This window comes from Nesoenas mayeri (assembly GCF_963082525.1).
Source record: "Nesoenas mayeri genome assembly, chromosome: 1".
NCBI lineage: Eukaryota > Metazoa > Chordata > Aves > Columbiformes > Columbidae > Nesoenas > Nesoenas mayeri.
In genome coordinates, this window is record NC_137541.1 from 184,179,171 (window position 1) to 184,199,925 (window position 20,755).

At 39.7% G+C, this 20,755-nt stretch overlaps 1 protein-coding gene across 1 annotated transcript in view; it reads right to left on the minus strand.

The window, feature by feature from the left end:
- The window catches only part of KPNA3 (karyopherin subunit alpha 3), a 54,826-nt gene that overhangs the window by 24,333 nt on the left and 9,738 nt on the right, over positions 1-20,755 (minus strand). The window contains exon 2 of the mRNA XM_080356329.1: positions 9,618-9,662. Within this exon, the coding sequence (XP_080212455.1) occupies positions 9,618-9,662 (45 nt within the window). The remainder of the gene's footprint in view (positions 1-9,617; positions 9,663-20,755) is intronic.

Consider the following 20,755-nt stretch of genomic DNA (forward strand, 5'->3'; position numbering starts at 1 on the left):
GGCAAGCGTAGGGTCCTGCACCTGGGGAGGAATAACCCCAGGTACCAGTACAGATTAGGGGTCGACCTCCTGGAAAGCAGTGCTGCAGAGAAGAACCTGGGCACATTGGTGGACAGCAGGTCAACCATGAGTCAGTAATGTACCCTTGTGGCCAAGAAGGCCAACAGTATCCTGGGGTGCACTAGGAAAAGTGTGACCAGCAGGTTGAGCAAGGTTCTCCTCCCCCTCTACTCTGCCCTGGTAAGGCCACATCTGGAGTACTGTGTCCAGTTCTGGGCTCCCCAGTTCAAGAAGGACAAGGAATTACTGGAGGGAGTCCAGTGGCAGGCTATGAGATCATGAAGAAAGACAGAGAGCTGGGTCTGTTCAGCCTGGAAAAGGCCGAGAAGGGATCTCGTCGATGTTTATAAATATCTCAAGAGTGGGTGTCAAGAGGATGGGACCAGACTCCTTTCAGTGGTGCCCAACAATAGGATGAGGGGAAACGGCCACAGGCTGAAGCACAGGAGGTTCCATCTAAACATGTAGAGAAACTTCTTTACTTCGAGGGTGTCAGAGCACTAGAACAGGCTGCTCAGAAAGGTTGTGGAGTCTCCTTCTCTGGAGACATTCAAACCCACCTGGACACATTCCTGTGCAACCTGCTTTGGTGAACCTGCTTTAGCTGGTGGGTTGGACGAGATGATCTCCAGAGGTCCCTTCCAATCCCAACCATTCTGTGAGAGAAACTGGTACACTACCATTCTGTGTTGCTCCCCACAAAAGAACCTATGTTTGCACAGAATGGATGCACTTTGGGGAGCTTTGACTGAAGTGTGTCCAAAATGCAGAGGATAAGCAAAAGCCATTTAAAGGGATATTACTCCACTGCTGTCATATGTGGAAACTTAAACAAGGCCAAAGCCTTCTCAGTTTTGTTGAAATTAAATAGATGGCATCCATTTGGAATGAAGATCACATTATTAAAATGGATAAGAATATTAGATATTCACATAGATGTGGGCTGCATCTATCGTGCATGTTCCACCCTCAATACTTTTCATCCCCAAAAGACATTAACCATTAACAGTTGAAACCATATCATGCATTTTCTAGCTTGAAAGATCTCCAAGTTTTTGGATTCAAAAAGCAAAGTCAGACTGCAACAACTGTGGTACTGAATGTGTATCCCTCTCTTCAAGATACACAATCACATCATTCTGAGTGATAAGGGTTTGTCAGGGTTGTGCCTCCACTAGAGTGTAACATAAGGGCTATTATATCCAGTTACTCCAGAGAGCAAGAATGAAGGTATATCTTGAGATCCTCTCTCAAACATCCCAAAATACCAGGATGGCAGTGGCTGGAATATAGCTGGAACAAAGCAAGAGTCCCACTATAGGTGACCGAACAGCATCCTCTCAGAATGACAGGAATGAGCCGCATGGCCTTCTGCAGCCAAATAGCTAGAAAATCACCTTCCACAAACACGAGGCAGAAAGTCTGGAGCATACCAGTGGACAAAGCACTGGATTATTTCATGCCACTTCACCCAAAGATCTTCAGAAAGACTACCTGCCTGTAACCATTATCTGATACACACTTCATGGTTAATCACTCAAGTACTGTTAGCTGAAATAATTCCCTTGAGTAGTATTTAGAGGGGCATGTACAAATTGTCTCTGCTTGGGGCTACAGAATTGGTGATGAACACTTTTTTTGGTAGAAATCTCTCAGGAACTTGGACAAAGAAGAAAGGAGGGCAAGTTGTAAATGAACACATATTTACAGAAGAACAGCAGGAAAACAGTAACTTGCCTCTCTACTTCAAGGAACTGTCCATACCTACACTGAGGCAGTGGGTATCTCCAAGCAGTATTCCTCACAAAAATTCAACTTCCCTGGAGGAGAGTCCCTTGAATCCCCAGGTGAACAGATACTGAAGGACTGTTCTCCTTCCTAATGGCAGCAGCATGCTGAGAGGTAAAATAAAGCAGAGATCCACCTAACTGTTCTGCCGCTATCAGGAACAGAGCCATCCCACTGGGAGGCCACCGATCGGTGAAGATCATAACAAAGGAACAACCTTTCAAAGTCTGGCCACCAAACATATATAATCTAGGTTTAAATTCCACTGTGAGACATGGCCCATTGGCAAGAGAAAAACTGCATCAGACTAATTAGAAATCTCAGCACCATAAGACAGCAACACTGAAAAGCCTTCTAATTGTAGCTGGTTGTTAACAATGGCCATAATAGACACCATAACTGAGCCAACCAAGAGCCCAGTTCTCACTTGTTCCAGCAAGCAAGTTAATAGCTCCTTAGAGAGCCTTTATACCTGTATACACAACCATCCAATTCCTTTAGCAACATGAGCATGCCTAGGAGGATGCTTCCTAATGTTAATGTTGACCAAAACAAATATGAGTAAGCAAGTGTATTCTAATACCAAGATATTTTACCCTCCTTAGGAGATACAGCTGAACTTCACAGGACATAATTGACCACAAGTTGATGCTAGAATTTCTGTGAATGCAGACAACGTTTTCAGGTTGTCAGTCATGTGGTGCCACAAAAAATGACCTTAGCCCCGGAAAGTATGAGCAAGCAAGAATGTTCCTGTAGCTACTCACTGTTTGCAGATGGTTGGGCTGAAAAACAACTGTCAGAAACACACCTAAAGGAGCTTTTACAACAGCCTGAAGCAGAGAAGCTAGCGCTAATTCAAAAGCACTAAAACTTTCTTACTAGGTAAAAGCTATCCTTATTAGCATTTCTTATAAAGTCAAAATGTTCACAGAACCTTCCGGTCCTAAGAAGTGGCCCTAAGGCTATTTGAAACAGTTCTGTTTGTTTGGAGAAGCATCCAATTCCTGGACAGCTAAACCACTGTATGCAGTAACTTGACAGACAAATCCCACCCCCCTGCATGAGGTAACAGAATATGATTTGCAGCTTAGCATGACCATACTGTGACAAACTAAAAAGTTTTTGCCTAAATCACAGCACCGGCCTCTTCTGCAGGCTCCTGTGGTGAAAATGAAACCAAATGAGCACACTTGGATACAGCCATCCTGTTCAAAGCATGGTGAGAGAGCCCTTTCCAAGAGAGAGGTCTCAGACTGGAATCCCTGATGAAGGCTAAGACCTTGTCACCAACAAAACTGAGAAGCTGTCCTTCAAAAGTGAAGATCCTCAACCACTGCTTGAACCATGCATGATATGTACAACCAAGTCTGAAAGTTCACAAACAGCTGGTTATAAGCACGTCCACATTCTGGTAGAGATCCTACGAACACTGTCTACAGAGGTTTCAGTATGAACGAAAGGTATGTGGACACATTTGCCAGGCAAAAATGCTGAATGGTTAGAAACAACAGGAATGATACCATGAGTATGACGATCTGCTGAGAGTTTTTGATGACAGATACCCATTGTTTGCTTCACTGACAGTGGGAAGGTCAGGCTACTTGAACAGTAAATATGCAAACCCTGCAGATCCTGGTACTTCTTGCTTACCTTCTTGGAAGATGGCCACAGGATTTTAAAAAGTTCCTATCAATGCAAACAAGTTTCAAAGACAACGTGATTAACAGAAGAAGAATCCTTGTGAGCAACAAGGATGTTCATCAGCTCTGCGCAACATTCCACTTTAGTACTATAGCACATGACCAATAGGATATGCTAATGGAGTGGTCAAAGGTGTTAAGCATAAATTTATACATGGTTTTCAGCATTTGCCACATGGGATAACTCTGTGAAGAGTCTCAACTCTGTTGGGAAGATTCAAGATCACAAGAGAAAAGAAATACACAAAATCTTTGCCTTCAGGTAGCAAACACCATTATTAAATGCTGCTTCAGATCAGGGAGAGGCTTAGGAACTCAGCAACCAGTAGGATGAAGTTCTTTTGATATGAAGTTACGATATTTATGTTTGAGTCCTCTGAGGACAAAGAGTAGAACTTAAAGAACATCTCAACATTAGGAACTGAAGTGCCATCCAGCATTAGCTTTATTCACAGGTGAAAAGCAGCAGTTCTTTCATCTGCTCTTACATCCTAGGAAAGACTAAAGGATCAGGCCAGTGATGGAGGTAGATTCAGGTTGTCCAGATGTCCCTTTTAAGCTACCATGGTTTCGACAGATTGAGCTGAACTTCTAGGTTTCACTTACATGTAATGTCCAATTTTGGTTTTGGGGAGCGAGAGCACCTGCCACAGTCTGTCATGAAGAAAAAGAAAATGCCTACCACTCCAACCTCATCGTGGTAAAGGGATGCTCTGAAAACCTCTACTGAATACCCTCCAAATCAAAGTTTTCACAGGTGGCCTATCTAGTCTGAGTAAATTTAGTAACAGCTTTTGGATATGAACCTTGGGGAAGATTCCATTTCTTTAATGGTTGGGAAAGGACTATTAGTTGGCTCTACTCACTGTCTTAGAACTGATTAGCACCTATGGAGATTTAAAAAAAATAAACCCGAACTGTAAAAAGGCTGAACAGGTCAATCTGATGATCCTACAATCCATGGATATCAAAATTACATCCTACATGCTCAGTGAACTATGTCCCTTGCATCCAAAGGCAATCAAATCAAAGTGATTCCAAGACTGTTCTTCAGATAAAAAAGCACAGCTACAGATATGCAGTTGGAAGACGAGGGCTAGTTCTCTACATTTGAGCTCTGCTAACTCATTTTTGTGACAACAGACAGCAGTCACAATGTTCCTGTTGGGCCAGTGCACATCTTGGAAGATGAGCAGGTTGACTAAAAATAAGTAGACATGTACACGTACACCAGCATGTGGCCCCAAGCAGAGATTGCAAAGGCTGAGGCTGGTTAAGTTAACCAAAGCAAGCTCTTACTAAAATGGATTCAAGCAATCCTCCAAGGAATTTCTTCATAGCCCTTTTCCACCAAGTCTCCAGAAGAACACATTGAGGACATAATTTTCCTCCTAGGGTCTTTTTTTTCAATTTGAGGAATCAGTTAAGGCAGAGTAGACGCAAGCTCTTTCCTAAGAATTTGTGCTACTTACACTGGATAGAGAATCCTCCAGAAGAAAATACTAATAGTGCTTCAGTCTCCCTGTGATTATAGCTGTTTCTTCGAACTTGGTGGACTTAGACCTACAAAACGTACTTTACAGTGAATGAAAGGTTACACTTTCACATTCAACTGGAAAAAACACGTAAACAAAGCAGGTTTTACTGTCTTGAACATGAAAATGTGGACTTCTTTAACTTTTTTTTTTTTTTTTTGCATTTTCAGACTTCCTGGGAATCAGAAAAATATTTTTCCCACCCTAGGTCTCCCAGCAAGATAAAGACAGACTCCTTTCCTTAAGGCTCACTACTTTATTTAGGTGCTATTGTGGATATAAGCCATCTTATTTAAGAAAGATCAGAGTAGGGACAACAAGTACAGTATGCCAGAGAAACAGGTAAAAAAGACATATGCCCACTGCTCCTTAATCCACCACTTGTTTAGCAAATAATTGCTTTGCCTTGCATCTAACTTAATTGGCAATTAGAGCTTTCATGAGCTCATGTCTATGAGCTCTCAGAGGCAGTGGAGTTTGCCAAGAAAGTAAAAAATAAACCTTGTGAGAGATCCTGGAAGTTTTTAGCATTCCAGTTAGTTAGCAGGCCTTAAAGGAGGACAGGATCCCCTGTTTCTGCTGAGGAGTGTTAAGGCCTCCTCTGAAGGGTGGCATCTGACTAAATGACCATAGCATTGATCACCTTTCTTAGAGCATACAAGCTGCCCAGCTCAAGCTTCCTCCTCACCAAAGGCCAAGTGCCCAAGAATGAAAGGCGCTCTCACAGCAATGGACTTACAGGCTTTGTCAGGTATGGAACCTTAAACTGAATCCTAACCATTACTCACCCACCCCACTCACCTTTAGTGTGAGACTAATCAGCTAGGTTAGCCAATTAATTCCAGAGTCCCTGTTGCTAACAGATCAGCCTTTTGGTTTCTGTAATGCTAAAATTAAGTGTTAAACATTCTAAATCAGACTTTGCAAAGACACTATACCAAGAAACTTACATTTTAAATCCTGAGACAGCCTGCATGACCAGAACTGACATCGTTATCTTGTCTGTCTGGCAAGAGAAATGTGCTTTGGCCCATTGCTGCACTAACAATATAGCCAGAGACGATCTTTCCAGAAGTTTAGTAAGTCTGTTCCCAAAATGCGTAAAACACGTGTTCAGCAAGGCCAACATGGAATCAGAAAAGGGCACCTGACCACCAGGAGCATCATCTGACTGGCTCGCAGTGCCAAGCCTTGCCTCAGCCAGGATTCTGCCAGATAACTGCTATCCTTTTATGTCATAGATAGCTTTGTTAGCTCAATTCCTAATCAAAAAGTAAGAAAAGTGGGAAAAGGAAAAAAAAAAAAAAAAAAGGAAAAAAAGTAAGGCTTCTTTCTGAAGAAGAGCTGCAGTGTGGTGTGAAGATAGTGAACAGAGATAATACATTTTGAAACACAGAATGTGTTTCAAGTGCACCTTGATGTCTGTAATCTCAAAAGAATAAACACCTCACACTAATCCATGCAGAAGTTGTTTACTACTGTTCAAAGCTGTGAGGTTTTTTATTTATTCCATCTTGCAAAACAAATATGTAAGCAACTTTATCAGATCCATTCATTTAATATTTATATTACGGTATATTCAAAAGACAAACCCATTACTATATAGTGTTTCACCAGAACAGATAAAGAATATGCTCAATTTTCCTGTTTCTTCAAAAGCCAGGTGCACACACAGCATCTGGATAGCTGGAATAAAGGGAAGATGACTCTTTGTTTTGAAGAGGCACTGGTGGATTACTAAAGTCACACCAACACAAACATTTCCCGTGTTTGGTATACTCTTGCTAGGGTAGCAGTGTTAGCCACGAAGATGAAGACTGAAGCAATGATATTACAGCTTATCCTTTCCACTGTTGGAGCTTAATAAAATACATCCCTTTAGATTTCAGTCCCAATTCTTTACCAGAAGCAACAGCCTCATATCTGCCACAGAGTTCCCACAGCAAACCAGTTGCCCACAAGCACCAGTTCAACTGCTGCAAACCAACAATTCGGACACATGCTGAATCTCTTAGTAAAGCAGATTTCTTCTGCTCCCTGCAGTGAAAGATGTTCAGCAACCACTCCAGAAGAATGCAACTTCCTGCGTTTAAATGTTCTGCAGCTGCTGTTCACTCTTGATTTACAGTCTGACATACATCCAGTGCTTAGGCTTCTCTAAATGTGTAACTGATCTTCGCACATGCAGTTTTCAGTGAAAAGTCACTAGCAGCTCACAGGCTTCCTCTTCCTCATTTTCACTCATGTATTACTGGCACATACAAGACTCCTTGCACACAGAACAATCCATTTCCTTAAGTGTATGACTTGCTCCCCACCATGCTTCTGTAATAAAATGACCTTGAAACTGTGACCCGTTACAAAAAACAATTATAAGAATTAAATTAAAATTAAAATTCTCACTTTGTACTGCAAAGCTCTCTCCAAAGTCTGCACTGGAATGCTTGCATACAGTCTCAATTTAATGAGATGTATGTGGATATGCTGCATTAGCTAAGCCATCTTTTACAGCACTGCTTTGCTAGCAGGCATTGGCCGCCCAAGTGTTATGAATGATTCTTCCCAGTGCAAATTTCAGTTACATAGCGAGTTTACACTGAGTCAACACACTAGTTCTGAACAGAGAAGGCCGTTATAATGTCAACATAAACTTCGAAACCAAAATTACCTGAATCTCATTTTAATAAAAAACTGGCTAATTTCCTTTTTCACTTGGCACCTGCCACTGTATGTAAAAGTCACTTTCTCCACACCTTGGTCATCTGCCAGTACTGGTAAGGCCATAGCCAGCTTAAGCTACACAACACATTCAGACATCTTCAGCTAGATTCTTTGCTTAGGAAAATATGAAGGCATTAAACAATTTTTAGATGACACACCATGTTCATGTTATTATGATTTTTTTTTCCAGTCATCTGGGTCCAATTAGGTTTCCTCAACTAACTCTTATAGTCTCAGGATAAATCTTACAGATAGTTATTGTAATGAGATACAGAAGGTTTTCTATAAGACCTGGGGGAAAAAAAAAGTCTCTTCAAGAAGAACTGAAGGATCCCAAGAACATACTAGCACAACATTTTTGATAGCTCCTACACAATCAAGGGATAAGTGCAGACACAATTTCTCAAAAACAAGTCAGGCTAATTTTTATCAAAATAACTTCCATTCAGAAACACTTCACCTTGATTTTAGCAAGGTTTTAATTTTCTCTCTCAGTTTGCAAGTACTGAAAAGAAAATTTAGATGAAATTGGGTGGGTGTGCACCTCCAAGTATGCCCCAGACTGTCACTGGTTCAACTGGCAAACTGGAGATATGCATCACATGGGAGACCCAAAGGAGATTGTCCTACAACTAGAATACTGAAAGCACACACTTTCATCAAGTCATTCATGAAACTATTAGAAAACATGGGTGATACCAAGGTGGGGAAGTCTTAAAGCATTCTGGGGAACAGAATGGGAATTCAGGTTAAGAAAGTCTGGGAATAGCAGAGACAACTCAAAAGACAAGAAGCAATCATGTTTAAAACTTCTGCATTTATTTAACTATGCAAATAGAGAACATAAACAACTATCTTTGCTTTGCAGTACTGTAGGAAGAAGTGTCCAAAGAATGTAACAAATCACAGACTGAGTGCAAGTCAACAACATACTCAATATAAATAAGAATACTGTGTGAAAAATTGTTTTTCACTGTCCCATTTAAACCTCAGCTGTGGCCTGCATACATCTGCACTTCCAGAAAGATACAGGCAATTTGGATCTGAGGAGCAGCAACAAGTCAAATCTAGGAAACAGAATGTTGAAGGAAAGGGCCAAGAATTGAATTTGTCTCAACAGGATAAAGCTAAAGGGGCCAGTATCAGTCCTCAAATATATTGAAGGTACCCAAAAGCAGATAAAAGTTCACCCTTTCTCTTTATACACATATCCCAAGAGTGGTTTAGCTTGTGAAAACGTCCTCCAGCAGCAATCAATCCTTCAAGGTGCTTAGAAAGGCTGTTGGCAGTGTTATGAAAGATGAGGGTGTAACACATCTTGTGTTTAGGCAGAGCACTGAACTAGATCACCTCTCAATCATGTTCTTCCCAGCTATATTGGCATTTACCCAATACAATCAAAATCTGAGCCTAAAATTAACTCCCCTCTATAGCACAGAAGCAGTAATGTCCAAAAAAAAAAAATAAATGAACATACACGCTTTCTAAATCCTAAAGCTCTCCCTTTAACCATTTGGAGACTTTAAACATTTAAACTGATGACACCTTCACTGTAATGATATGGGAACTGGTACAGAAGCTGAATATGGATTATTTGCAAGTGATACACTGGAGTACAGCAGTACTGTTCCGCTGTACTGAGCTTAAGGACTTGGAGAGTAAAACTAACATTAGAATCTGCAGTTAGCAATCTACAAATTTTTTTATCTAAGTTTGGGGCCATGAAGCAAAGCTTATGGCAAAATATTTACCTAGGACATCAGAGCACTATTAGTAAAGTAACACAGTTGACAAACAAAAGCAGACTCACCTTCCGCAACTCAATTGTAACTTCATTTCTGTGTCTTCTCATAGTCTGTAAATAAAAAATAGAAAATATTTGCATGTAAAGTAAGAAGTGTTTTGGTTTAGAGTCAATTGTTTCTAGGTCAAAAGTGCAGTTATTCATCAAAAAGATACTGAAACCAGTGTGTATAATTTATAATTCAACCTTTCTTAGCAAGATGCATGAGTTGGTTTTTTGGGTTTCTTTTCTTTTTTTTTTTTTTTTTTTAATTTTATTTTATTTTTAAAGACTACATCTTACAGAAAGCTTTGTCATGAACTACAATAAGTATCACAAAGGCAGAAAACATTGACTTCCTCATGGAGTCTCACTGGAATGACTCTTCAAGTACTTACATGTGCACATCAAAAAAAGCAGCAAATATAGGTTAGACAGTTTCATATTCACATACGATCACTTTCACAACCTAAACACGTAACCTATGCCAGTTATCTGGCCAAAGTCAACCATGAGTGACAGAAGATGACTGAGTTCAATGCAAACAAGACAGATAAGGCTTGTGGTAAAAGAAAATGAAGTACAGTGACACTGAGTCTACTTAAGTTCTATAGCCTGAACACTGTAAAGGAAAACCAGCCCATAAACATCTCAGCTCCTTAAAGATACTGGGAACTCAAGATACATCCCCTACAGTGCTTCTTAGCTGAAAGAGATCACAAGCCTGAGAAAGAACAATTTTAGCCTAGTAAAGGCAATCTCCCTGCATTAATTTCACAATCAATGGAAAAGACATGTACCAATCAGAACGCAATAGAGAGAAAATCAGGACTGGATGACTGCTGGCAGCCGACAAAGATCACCCACGCTAACTAAAATTAGCCTTCAAAATATGTTCTGTGTCCTATCCTTGCTACTGACCTTCACTGCTGCTATCACGTTCCTTTTGAATTTGGGCAAGTAACTTCCCTAAACTACAAAGTCTTAGTGAAGACCAGCAGTACACAGAACACACCAGCACTCCCCATCAGCCATCTAAAGAAACACCAAACATGCTAAAGCTCAAACACAGGTAAATAAAATGAGCAAACTTCACACCATGAATCTACACAGGATGCAGTTTCAGTGCTCAGATCACTACTTTAACTTCACTGTTCTCAACCAGTTTGCATAGCAGTATTCATTTTATGACCTTAAGTTGATTTGAGAGCATGGAAGGTGTAAGGCTTGTTTTCCTGTCCACTGCTTGATTAACCAACTCACTCAAGTAAACACAGACACAATTCTAATTTTAACATCTACAAGCATCAACTACACTACTTTAGATAAAACAAGTCCTCATTGCAGTAAGAGGACACTCACACTACAGTATCTAACAGAACTATGTTTTTCTTCCCCCTCGTTATTTTGCAAAACCATTTGATTCTTGTGAACATCTGAGCCTGCTGTAAACACTCAGTATGACAGGACTGGACTGCTGGGGAATTGGGAGGACATTGGGTAGGTGGGGAATGGACAAACTGAAGAACCTGAAGTCATTGCATGCAACTAGCAAGACCAGTCATTCAAGTTTCTCATTATATTAGAATTTCATATTTGAATTATCTTAAAAACTGGATCAAATTTAAGGGCACTAAACACCCTAAAAATGTTTTTCAACACTTCTTCCCCATGATAACTCCCATGTCAATGGAAAAATGTTGTTAGGCAAAGCTGTCTTAGATTTCTGCTATAAAAGCTCATTTTCTCGATCATTCCAAACATGCTAGACACCAAAAGTCCTTTATGGAACTTCCCACTACAAACAACCCCCCCAACTCCACTCTAAAATCTAATATATTATTCCTACTTACCTTAAATGTTAAGGGGTACCCAAATACATGAGAAATTAGTTAACTTGAGTGTCTATTAGCATTTTCTCCCCAAAATCGAGTACTGTATGTGCCAGATTTGAAATCTCAGTGATTTAATGGATGCAAGACACAATTTACTTAAGTTTGCTCCTGGTTACAATTAATTTTTTCATTTATCTATGGAATAATATTCTAGAGTATTTTCTATTGAGCAAAAAAATCAGACCAAACCTGAAGCTTTTTAGGGGACAAGCATAACATTTGCCAACTACCATTCTTCTGGAAGCAAGGCAGATTTAAGAAAGATTATATGTTGTGTTCAACAGCTTAGTATTTTTCGTTTACAAAAAGACCAATACAACGCAATCCCAGTCAAGGCATTACTATTCATTTCATCAATTTACTCTAAAACCTCCTTTAACAATGCTTCGACTAAAGACAGTTTCTCAGAGTCATCCATCCATAAAGGCTCTTCTGGGAAGACTGTAAGCTTCTTTCTAAAGGCAAATAATTCACTCAGCTTCTCAGTTAGGGTTTTATCTTTGTTTCATACTTCCATTATTTCAGCCCCACTGATCCTACCCTATTGCAATTCTGTCTCAATATTTTTTTACTAGTTTTTCGCTTTTATCAAACTGTTCTTCAAAATATTTGACTACTTCATAATGGTTTTACATTTAATGTGCAAGAATCTCTCATCTTTTCCTCATTTACAAAGCTACCACTCTTTAGAAAGATTCTTCAAAAAGGTTATCAAATACGTGGATGTTTTGCTGACTAGTGGCATACATTTTCTGAGCTTTAATACCCATCTTAAGGCAATCTCCATACTACCTAGGCTTTATCCTTTCAGTTGTTCTTCTGTATTTCCCTTTTTATATGTAGCTTCTCTTTCAAAGCAGATCTGGTTCATCTGCTTTTCTTCCTTCCTCCTTTAAAAGACAGAATAGGCAGCAGTCACCATTAAGTCCAGAGCTGCTTCTCTATTCACAGAGCAAGCAGGTTGATAACTGGGGATATCACTTAGCCTCAGCTTCACAGAAGTGCTTAGTTTCGTCTGGCCTCCACTGAATTAAGGTCTCCCAGTCTTGCAGAGCTTCCTGCCAGCATGACATCTTTAAAAAGTCAGCATGTTGGGGTCACCAGGATCATCCAAGAATCAGTAGTACAGTGTTAGGACTACTGGAAGTCTTCCTACAAGGATAGGTATTGAAGTTCTCAAAGAGCCTATGGTACATTCTGGCAGTTAAACTTGGTTGCCATGGTGGGATCATGACCAGGGCCCTCAGCTAGATGTATGCTGACATCATTTCTAACTTGATGATACTCGTATTCCACTTCCATGTCCCTGATATGAGATGACCACTGCACACCAATATATTTAAGACCACAGAATCCACTTCCTACATATAAATTGTTGCAATTATAGACTGTACATGCAAAACATGTATGCACTTGACAATGGCCTGATTTCTCAGTTTTACACCTGCTACTTAACTGGGATTTATTCAGGCTGTTACCCATCATGATCTTCTCTTTACCACAAGAGCTGCTACACTAGTGATGAACTGCTCTACAATAAACTGCTGCAATTCTGCAATTTGGTTCTCTTTGCCTAGAGAGACCACACTCTTAAGATCAAAAACATGCTTCAACTTCATTACATTGCACAAAATCAAGGTATACGTATAGCACCATGCTACATATTGGACTCTCCTGCTGGGGTTTTGTAAGCTTTATTTTAAAACCCGCAGACTGATAGGCACAATTTCTAATCTAATCTGTTGCGGGGACAGGGGGTGGGGACAGGCAGGGAGGTTTGGCAAATCCCGAATTTTATTCCCCCAAAGTCAGACTTAAAGCGATCCAGGTCATTTTTTGTCCCGATTTGGCATTTCTTAAAAGGTAGCTATTTAAAGCTTGTGTTTCTGATGAAGCATTTTAGAAATACAACAGGTTATCAGGACCTTCCTACAGCCTTTGAAAAAGTTAACATACTGTAATCCAACAGTATATAAAGGAAGCAGTCTTAAATACCACTGCAAGCCTCCCTTTAAGGAAGCATTACCACTGTAAGCAGAATACCACACTTTTATACTACCTGCAAGCCCCAGCATGCAGGGAACTGACAGGCTTGCTTACAAGAGATTTATACAGTAGTAGAAAGGTTAAACATTTTCCCCAGCTAACACAGGTCAGCTGAAACAGAGAGAAGAGACAAAATTATTCTGCAACTTAACCCCACAGATTCATTATCAGCTTTCAGGCTGGGAGGACAACCATCTGCCAAAGTCTATATATGCTACACTAGTTGAAGCCTAACAAGATGTTACCGATGGATCTAATAGAGTGTTTGACATGCACAGCATCTGACTACGGTCACTTCTCAGCTTAACATACTCAAACAAGTAACTTCACACCACACCGAAATAGCACATCTCAAAACTACCTCCCCAAGACAAATCTGAACTGTTTCACTGAATTAAGAAAATCAGACTCCAAATCTCAGAGAGGGAAAACTTGGCATAAAGAAAACCCTACAATTCACAGAAAATTATGACAGTTTATTCTTGCAAAATCTGAACTGTGAGGCCACACCTAAACACAAGTGTACTAATGCACCACACACAAGGTGCAGAAAGTAAAAATGAATAACTATCAGTCAGCATGTACTATTGAGAAACAAGAAAATACAACACTTACCAGGTTGTGCTACAACATTACATCTCAATTGTTACACATGACTCAAGTCAGACTTAAGTTCATAAAGCTTTTGTAACAAGAGATTTCTTCTCCCCAGTTCCCCATCTGTGAAGAATACTTACCAGTGTGTTTGACAGGTTGACATAACCACAGTAATTCACCAAGTACCTTAAGTTTTATTACAAGTCAGAAGTATTCAGCAGTATTTCTAATGTCAAGTTCCTCTGCATGTTGTTATAAATAAAATAAACCAAATAATAATAATAATAATAAAAAAAATAAATCTATCAGATCCTGTTAGATAGATCAGTGTTCTCACTTCTACCTTGAAATTCTGAATACTATTCCAAAGCCAGATACAAAGCATTACATGCCAATATCTCTCCACAACACCTTCCAGCTGAAAGAAAAAGGATCCTTAGGTTCCCTCAAAGTATCAAAACTGAAATTAATTTAATATGCCCATTTAAAAAAAAAAAAAAAAAAAAAAGAATCACTACACACATTAGGGCTGTTATGTCAAGGGCTGCAAGGAACCTTCTTTCATGGTGATACAAACCACAAAAATGCTAAGCTGACAAAAAAGACACTTGACCTTGAAAACAAAGCAAGCCTCAAGTGAATGTCCAAAATAAGGTTTCAAAGAATGCCCTGTAAAACTGCCTTTGACACTCTCAGTGAGCAGAAGTGACACAGAATACAGCTTTTCTCATCAGACCAGTGTTTCAGCTGCTATCAGCTGGTATCTCTCTCCCAAGAAGAAGCTGACAAGAAACTCAAAGCTCAATTTCAAGGCATCTGTGGAGAAGAAATGCTTTGGTTTATGACAGAACAAAAAACTGTACATAAAACTCCTGATATCAACAGTAAGCCTTACTGTCAGCACATTAAAGAATTGTTTTGATGTAATTAAACATTTGGGACCCTCTGGTTCAACTATGTCATACTTCACAAGTATTGTTTGAGAAACCCTGTACAAAGGTGTAGGAGATGCTCACTACATGTTAAAGAGCAAGCATCACTGCTGTAACACTACCACTTTATGTCTTAAGACAGCCCATGCACACCTTCCTGGCAAATGAACAAAAAGATTACTTGGAATTTTTGAACAGCATTAAGATTCTAAGGAGAGAATAAAGTCTAGCAAGCTTCTCTGGCTTCTTGACCCTTTGTTTAACATAAAAACCATTTAACTGCGTAAGACATGTAACTGCCAGAAAGGCAACTCATATAGCTTCTGTAAACTAAAAAAAAATGAAATTAAAAAGAAAAAAAAAAAAAAAAAAATCAAGGCATCCCAAAAATCAATCAGCTGTACCTGTCTAACATACACCAGAACAAGATAACATTTTTCAAAACCCTCTGTAGCCAATACATAATGCAAAGAGTTTTTCCTGAGGGAGACACAACAACAACAAAATCAGAGGAAGCCAACAAACCCCACCACGGCTATACAAGACTACAAGAACAAAATTCAGGCTAATTCCAAAGGACAAACTCCTATCTGAGACAAAGCAGTCAAAACAATCCTATTTATGAAAGAACAATTTAAAATACTGGTACTACTTTATGCAGGTTAGATCTCATTCACAATGAAATAACTGAACTAGTCTTAGGGTTTCTGTTAATTTGAAATTTCTACTCAATATCTAAAAATCAATCTTAATTGATTATAAGCACTTTAAAGTCCCTTAAGTCTATCACTTTCAGAGACAAGAAATTCTGGATACTCAATAAGATTACTTCATCCCCAGTTACAGTACAAATCAGAAAACCAAAACTATTTATATGTGTGAATGATACAACTAGTGAGAAGCTCAAGTCATTACATTCCCTTTATTATGCTGGGATAAAGATTTTCTAAATGAAATTAAAAACGAAGTGTCATGTACAAGGTGTTTAATAATGTACATTCTCTGCACAGAAAAAAAAATCAAATGCTGCAATAGTTTTAAACATTTTAACCATTTTTAGCTACACCAACTGTATCAGATGGAAGATTAAAGTATAACCATAATCTAACGACTAAAAAGTCTACCTACCATTGTAACAATGAGATCTGGAGCTCAGTGTGGTGCTCACCCTGACTAGCCATCTCATTAAGTGGGATACTTGAAGTGTCATCTTTTAATTAACACATTTACACCCCTTCCACTGCAATAGGAGCAAGTCCAGATAACACCAGAGATGGAGAGGCAAGAAACAGATGTTTTTATGCCAGCCAGCACACCAATATTGCCAGGACAGCTGGCCTGACAGCTGCCCTGCAAGCAGCTCGTTGGCTGCCCCTGCTCTCCTGCAGGCCAACCAGCACACACTGGTCTCCAGCCAGTTCACAAAGTGGGAAAGCCAGGCTCATCTTGACAAGACAAACACCACACAACAAGGTCAGTTTTGGCTATTCTGTGGATACACAAGACACGTTTCCAGGAACTGTGGTAAGATGTGCATTTAGTTGCTTTTTAAAGTTCAGCTCCTGTGCTGGTTTTGCCTGGGACAGAGCTGATTTTCTTCCTAGTAGCTAGTACAGTGCAGTGTTTTGGATTTATACTGGAAACAGTGTCAATAATACAGGGATGTTTTAATGATTGGCTGAGCCATGCTGACACAAAGTCAAGGCCTTTTTTGCTGCCCACACCACCCTACCAGCAAGTTGTCTGAGGGTGCACAAGAAGTTGGGAAGGGACATAGCTGGGACAGCTGACCCAACTGACCAAAGGAACATTCCATACCATATGATGCCATGTTCAGTATATAAAGCTGAGGTAAGAAGGAGGAAGGGGGGGACATTTGCAGTGATGGTGTTTGTCTTCCTAAGTAAATGTTATGCATGATGGAGCCCAGCCTTCTTGGAGATGGCTGAAGACTTGCCTGCCCATGGGAAGTGGTGAATGAATTCCTTGTTTTGCTTTTCTTGTGTGCACAGCTTTTGCTTCACCTTTTAAACTGTCATTATCTCAACCCCCAAGTTTTCTTGCTTTTACTCTTCTGATTCTCCCCCCCATCCCATGGTGGGGGATGGCAGGGGGACAAGCGAGTGGCTGTGTGGTGCTTAGTTGCCCACTGGTGTTAAACAACAACAAGCTATTAAGTGGAAAAGATAACAAATTCACCGACTGATTCTAACTTCTCTGTATCTACAAACTTCTTTAAAAGATAACTGGTCATTTAAATTCTTTATTTCTGCTCTTGCCTCTTAACATTACAGGAACCGGACTCATAGAAACAAAGATATGTGCTTACAGGAAAGAGCTGCCCTGAATACGTAGCTGGGGTAGCAAAGTAGCTTGATTAAACATATACAGTACCCAAAGAGCTTGGCATTTGCAAGTCAATTCCAGACTCCTTCCACCTGCCTAACTGAAAGAAAAAATTTGGCCCAGTTCCAACAACTGGATTGGATTTAACTAATAACTTCCCTCTTGCATATGAGCATACGCTAGAGCAGGGGTGTCACACTCATTTTCACCAGAGGCCACCTCAGCCTCATGGCTGCCTTCAAAGGGCCAAATGTAAAGTCGAATGTAATTTTAGGACATTTGGCTCTTTGAAGGCAACAGCGATGCTGAGGTGGCCCCCAGTGAAAATGAGTGTGACACCCCTGCTCTAGAGTATAGTTTAAATACAATGTAGGTGTGGGTGCAATACAATGAAAGGAGAAGGTGTTTGCATTGATAAAGTAAACACTGTTCTTCCCTAGAAATTGCCTTACTAGCTTTTTTTCCTTATTCCTTCTCTGACACCTTTTAATGAGCATGGAATACTGCAATGCACATGAAAATGCAGAAGCCTCAGGAGCTGGGCTGGTTTTGGGCAGAAAAAAAACCCCTCAGGTGCTTTTTTGTATACAATAGTTGAGATGATTAAGGTTGTCAGCTGCCTATTTTCGGTTAACAGTAGAAATTAAATATTCCATATTTGCACAGGAACACAATTTGTTAATATATATAAAGCTGAGGCTCAGAACAATGACACTGTTCTACTTGTTCTGGCACAGCTGGCTTCAGCCAAAAATAAAGAGACAAATGGACACTGATAGAAGATGACACTGATGTTCTACCTGTTCAGACTTTCAAAGTGCGTATAGCTTAGTCTAAGAATTGCAAGCAAATCACAATACATGAAGGAAAAATTCTGGGATTACTAAATCAAAATTCTGGGGCAGCATCATGATGGTCTGAATGCAACTACTTAATCACAACTGAAAGAATTAAAATCAACAATGCTGTGCATGTTGATCCCCTCTATTTCTTTTGAATGTGCAAAAAGATTTGACATCCATGCCAAACTAAACCAAATGTTTAGCCAAAATTAACCCTTCCTTCTAGGTTTATTCCTTCCATCACAAGCATCATGGATTATTACTCAACCTTTTTTTGCCTCTAGTGTATGTTCTAGGCAGACCTTCCCCACACCTAAGTTTGAGATTTACCTAATTACCAAGTACTCCCATAAGGCTCCAAATTGTCTTTCTAAGAAAAACAGTGATTTTTTTTTTCAGTCATATAGACTACGAAGTTAGAACAACTTCACCTCTGGCTTTGTTATCATAGCTCCATATTAAATTATGCTGACACAGTTAGAAATGCAGGCAGGGGGCATGGATTCCAGAGTACAAGCAACAGATCACAGAATCGTAGATCCACCAAAGCAGCCAAATACACTTAGAATGTGCCTGTACCCTGATCTGAGACTCCAAGAGTCTTATTTCATTTGATTACTGGTTGACCTGAATGGTGTTTGCTCTTCTTTTATGGAAACATTCTATAATTCTGGAGAAAGTAATTCTGGACTCAGTTCAGATTCTCTGTGTGCTGCAGAACCTTAATACTATAAAGTTTCCTTCTGGCTTGTAATTTTTAATGCAGCAATGGTACATTAGGAGCAGAGTGCAGTATTTATGCTATTGTATTTTATGCTGTAATCTGTCTGGGACTTGTGCTCCTCAGGGTTAGGAAAGGCCACTGAAGGATATCTAGTTCTTTTGCAGCTCAAACTGCTGTGCTTTTGCTTTTTTTTTTTTTAATCCCCAGTTTGGGGCCCCTAAAATGAATACCAGCTGCTTTTTGCTAGCCAATCTGTGGCAAGATAACTCAAGTATCTATGTGAACCTGGCTAGTCTCAGCAAACTGGATGCGTGAGATATCCACTGTGATTCCTTTACTTGGTGATGGGTAATGACTCACGAAAGTTGGACATGCGTGTCAATATGGAAAGCCACAAGCCTCCAATTATTGTTGCTGATGGTGCTGACTCACCTGAAAGCCCTATGGAAGCAAACAAAGCTGCCCATCCACATTATCTACTTCTATTGCCCCAAAATATATTGGCAGAAAAGCAATTGCTAAGTTTATTTCATACCAGTTCTTTTGTAAGCATATTCTTCTAGGTCCTGATATCCTCTATGCATTTGTTTAACCTGCATACTGAGCTACTACCAGTTAAGAAGTGAGATGTGAGCACACGTTTTAATTTCCGTATACCAATTACCCAGTTTACAAGTACAGACATATCAAACAATCCTCAGGAGACTGGACCTGAAGCAATTTAGTTGGCTGCATTCAACAAAAATTGCACCAATACTGAAGGATACAAAGCAGTCCAGGATATAATCAACGTGTTATCTGCTGTTTTAATATAGAATAAAAGAAGAGCTGGTATCTCTATTCAATATCAAAACTCAGCTGGGGGAAGAATGATACAATCTAGTAGATTTCCAGTTACTGCTCTTGTGTGAATCAAGGACATTATACCTAGTCAAAAGTTGTACAGCATTTCCATTCAGATGTAGATCTTAACACTATTAATCACACCTTTACTGACATCAGACCAAAGACCACAATGCAGCTATATGGCCTTCACCTGAAGTCAAACTGAAGTCTCCAGGTAATCCCACAACACACCAAGCTAACTCATCACTGCACAACAGTTGGTCTGCACAGACCAGCAGGCAGGCAGCAAGGATCACCAACTAATTCAAAATATTTGGTTTGTCCTGTGGTCCTAGCAGGGCAAGGAACCTGTCCATGTAGTCTTCCAAAGAGCTGTGGCAATGCAGCCACTGCTATCTCCACTTTGACAAGAGCCCACCATGAAGAACTTCACTGTGGAGTTTGGTCATTTATGCAACAGCCCAAAAGAAACTACTGGTCTGAAGGATAATTCTATCAAGTTATTTGTTTGGTTTTTGTTTGGTTGGTTGTGCTTTTGTTTTGTTTTTTTTCCCCCTGTACTTTTTGAAAACAGAAGAGCATACTTAATTTTACAATCATGCCAGCTCTGCCTATCTGGGCACTGTGATGTGCCCAATAAGCACCAAGAACAGTGGATAACCTAGACAGTCAAACAATTCCTATTCACACTTTTTTTAAAACTTAGAAGATTAAGGCTTGACACAGTCTAAATAGGTACAAGTATTTGAAACTTGTTACAGTTTTGTCACAGGAATCTGCTTTTGCCAGTACACAAATTTCTATTAAGTTATGTGAACACTAAAAAGATATTTGTTATTTTCCCATATTGCACAGTGTAGCAGATGCTTTAGAATCTCCTGGAAATAGAAGTTTATCCTGTCCTTGAGAGAAAACAAGCAAAGCACCTGACTCCTAG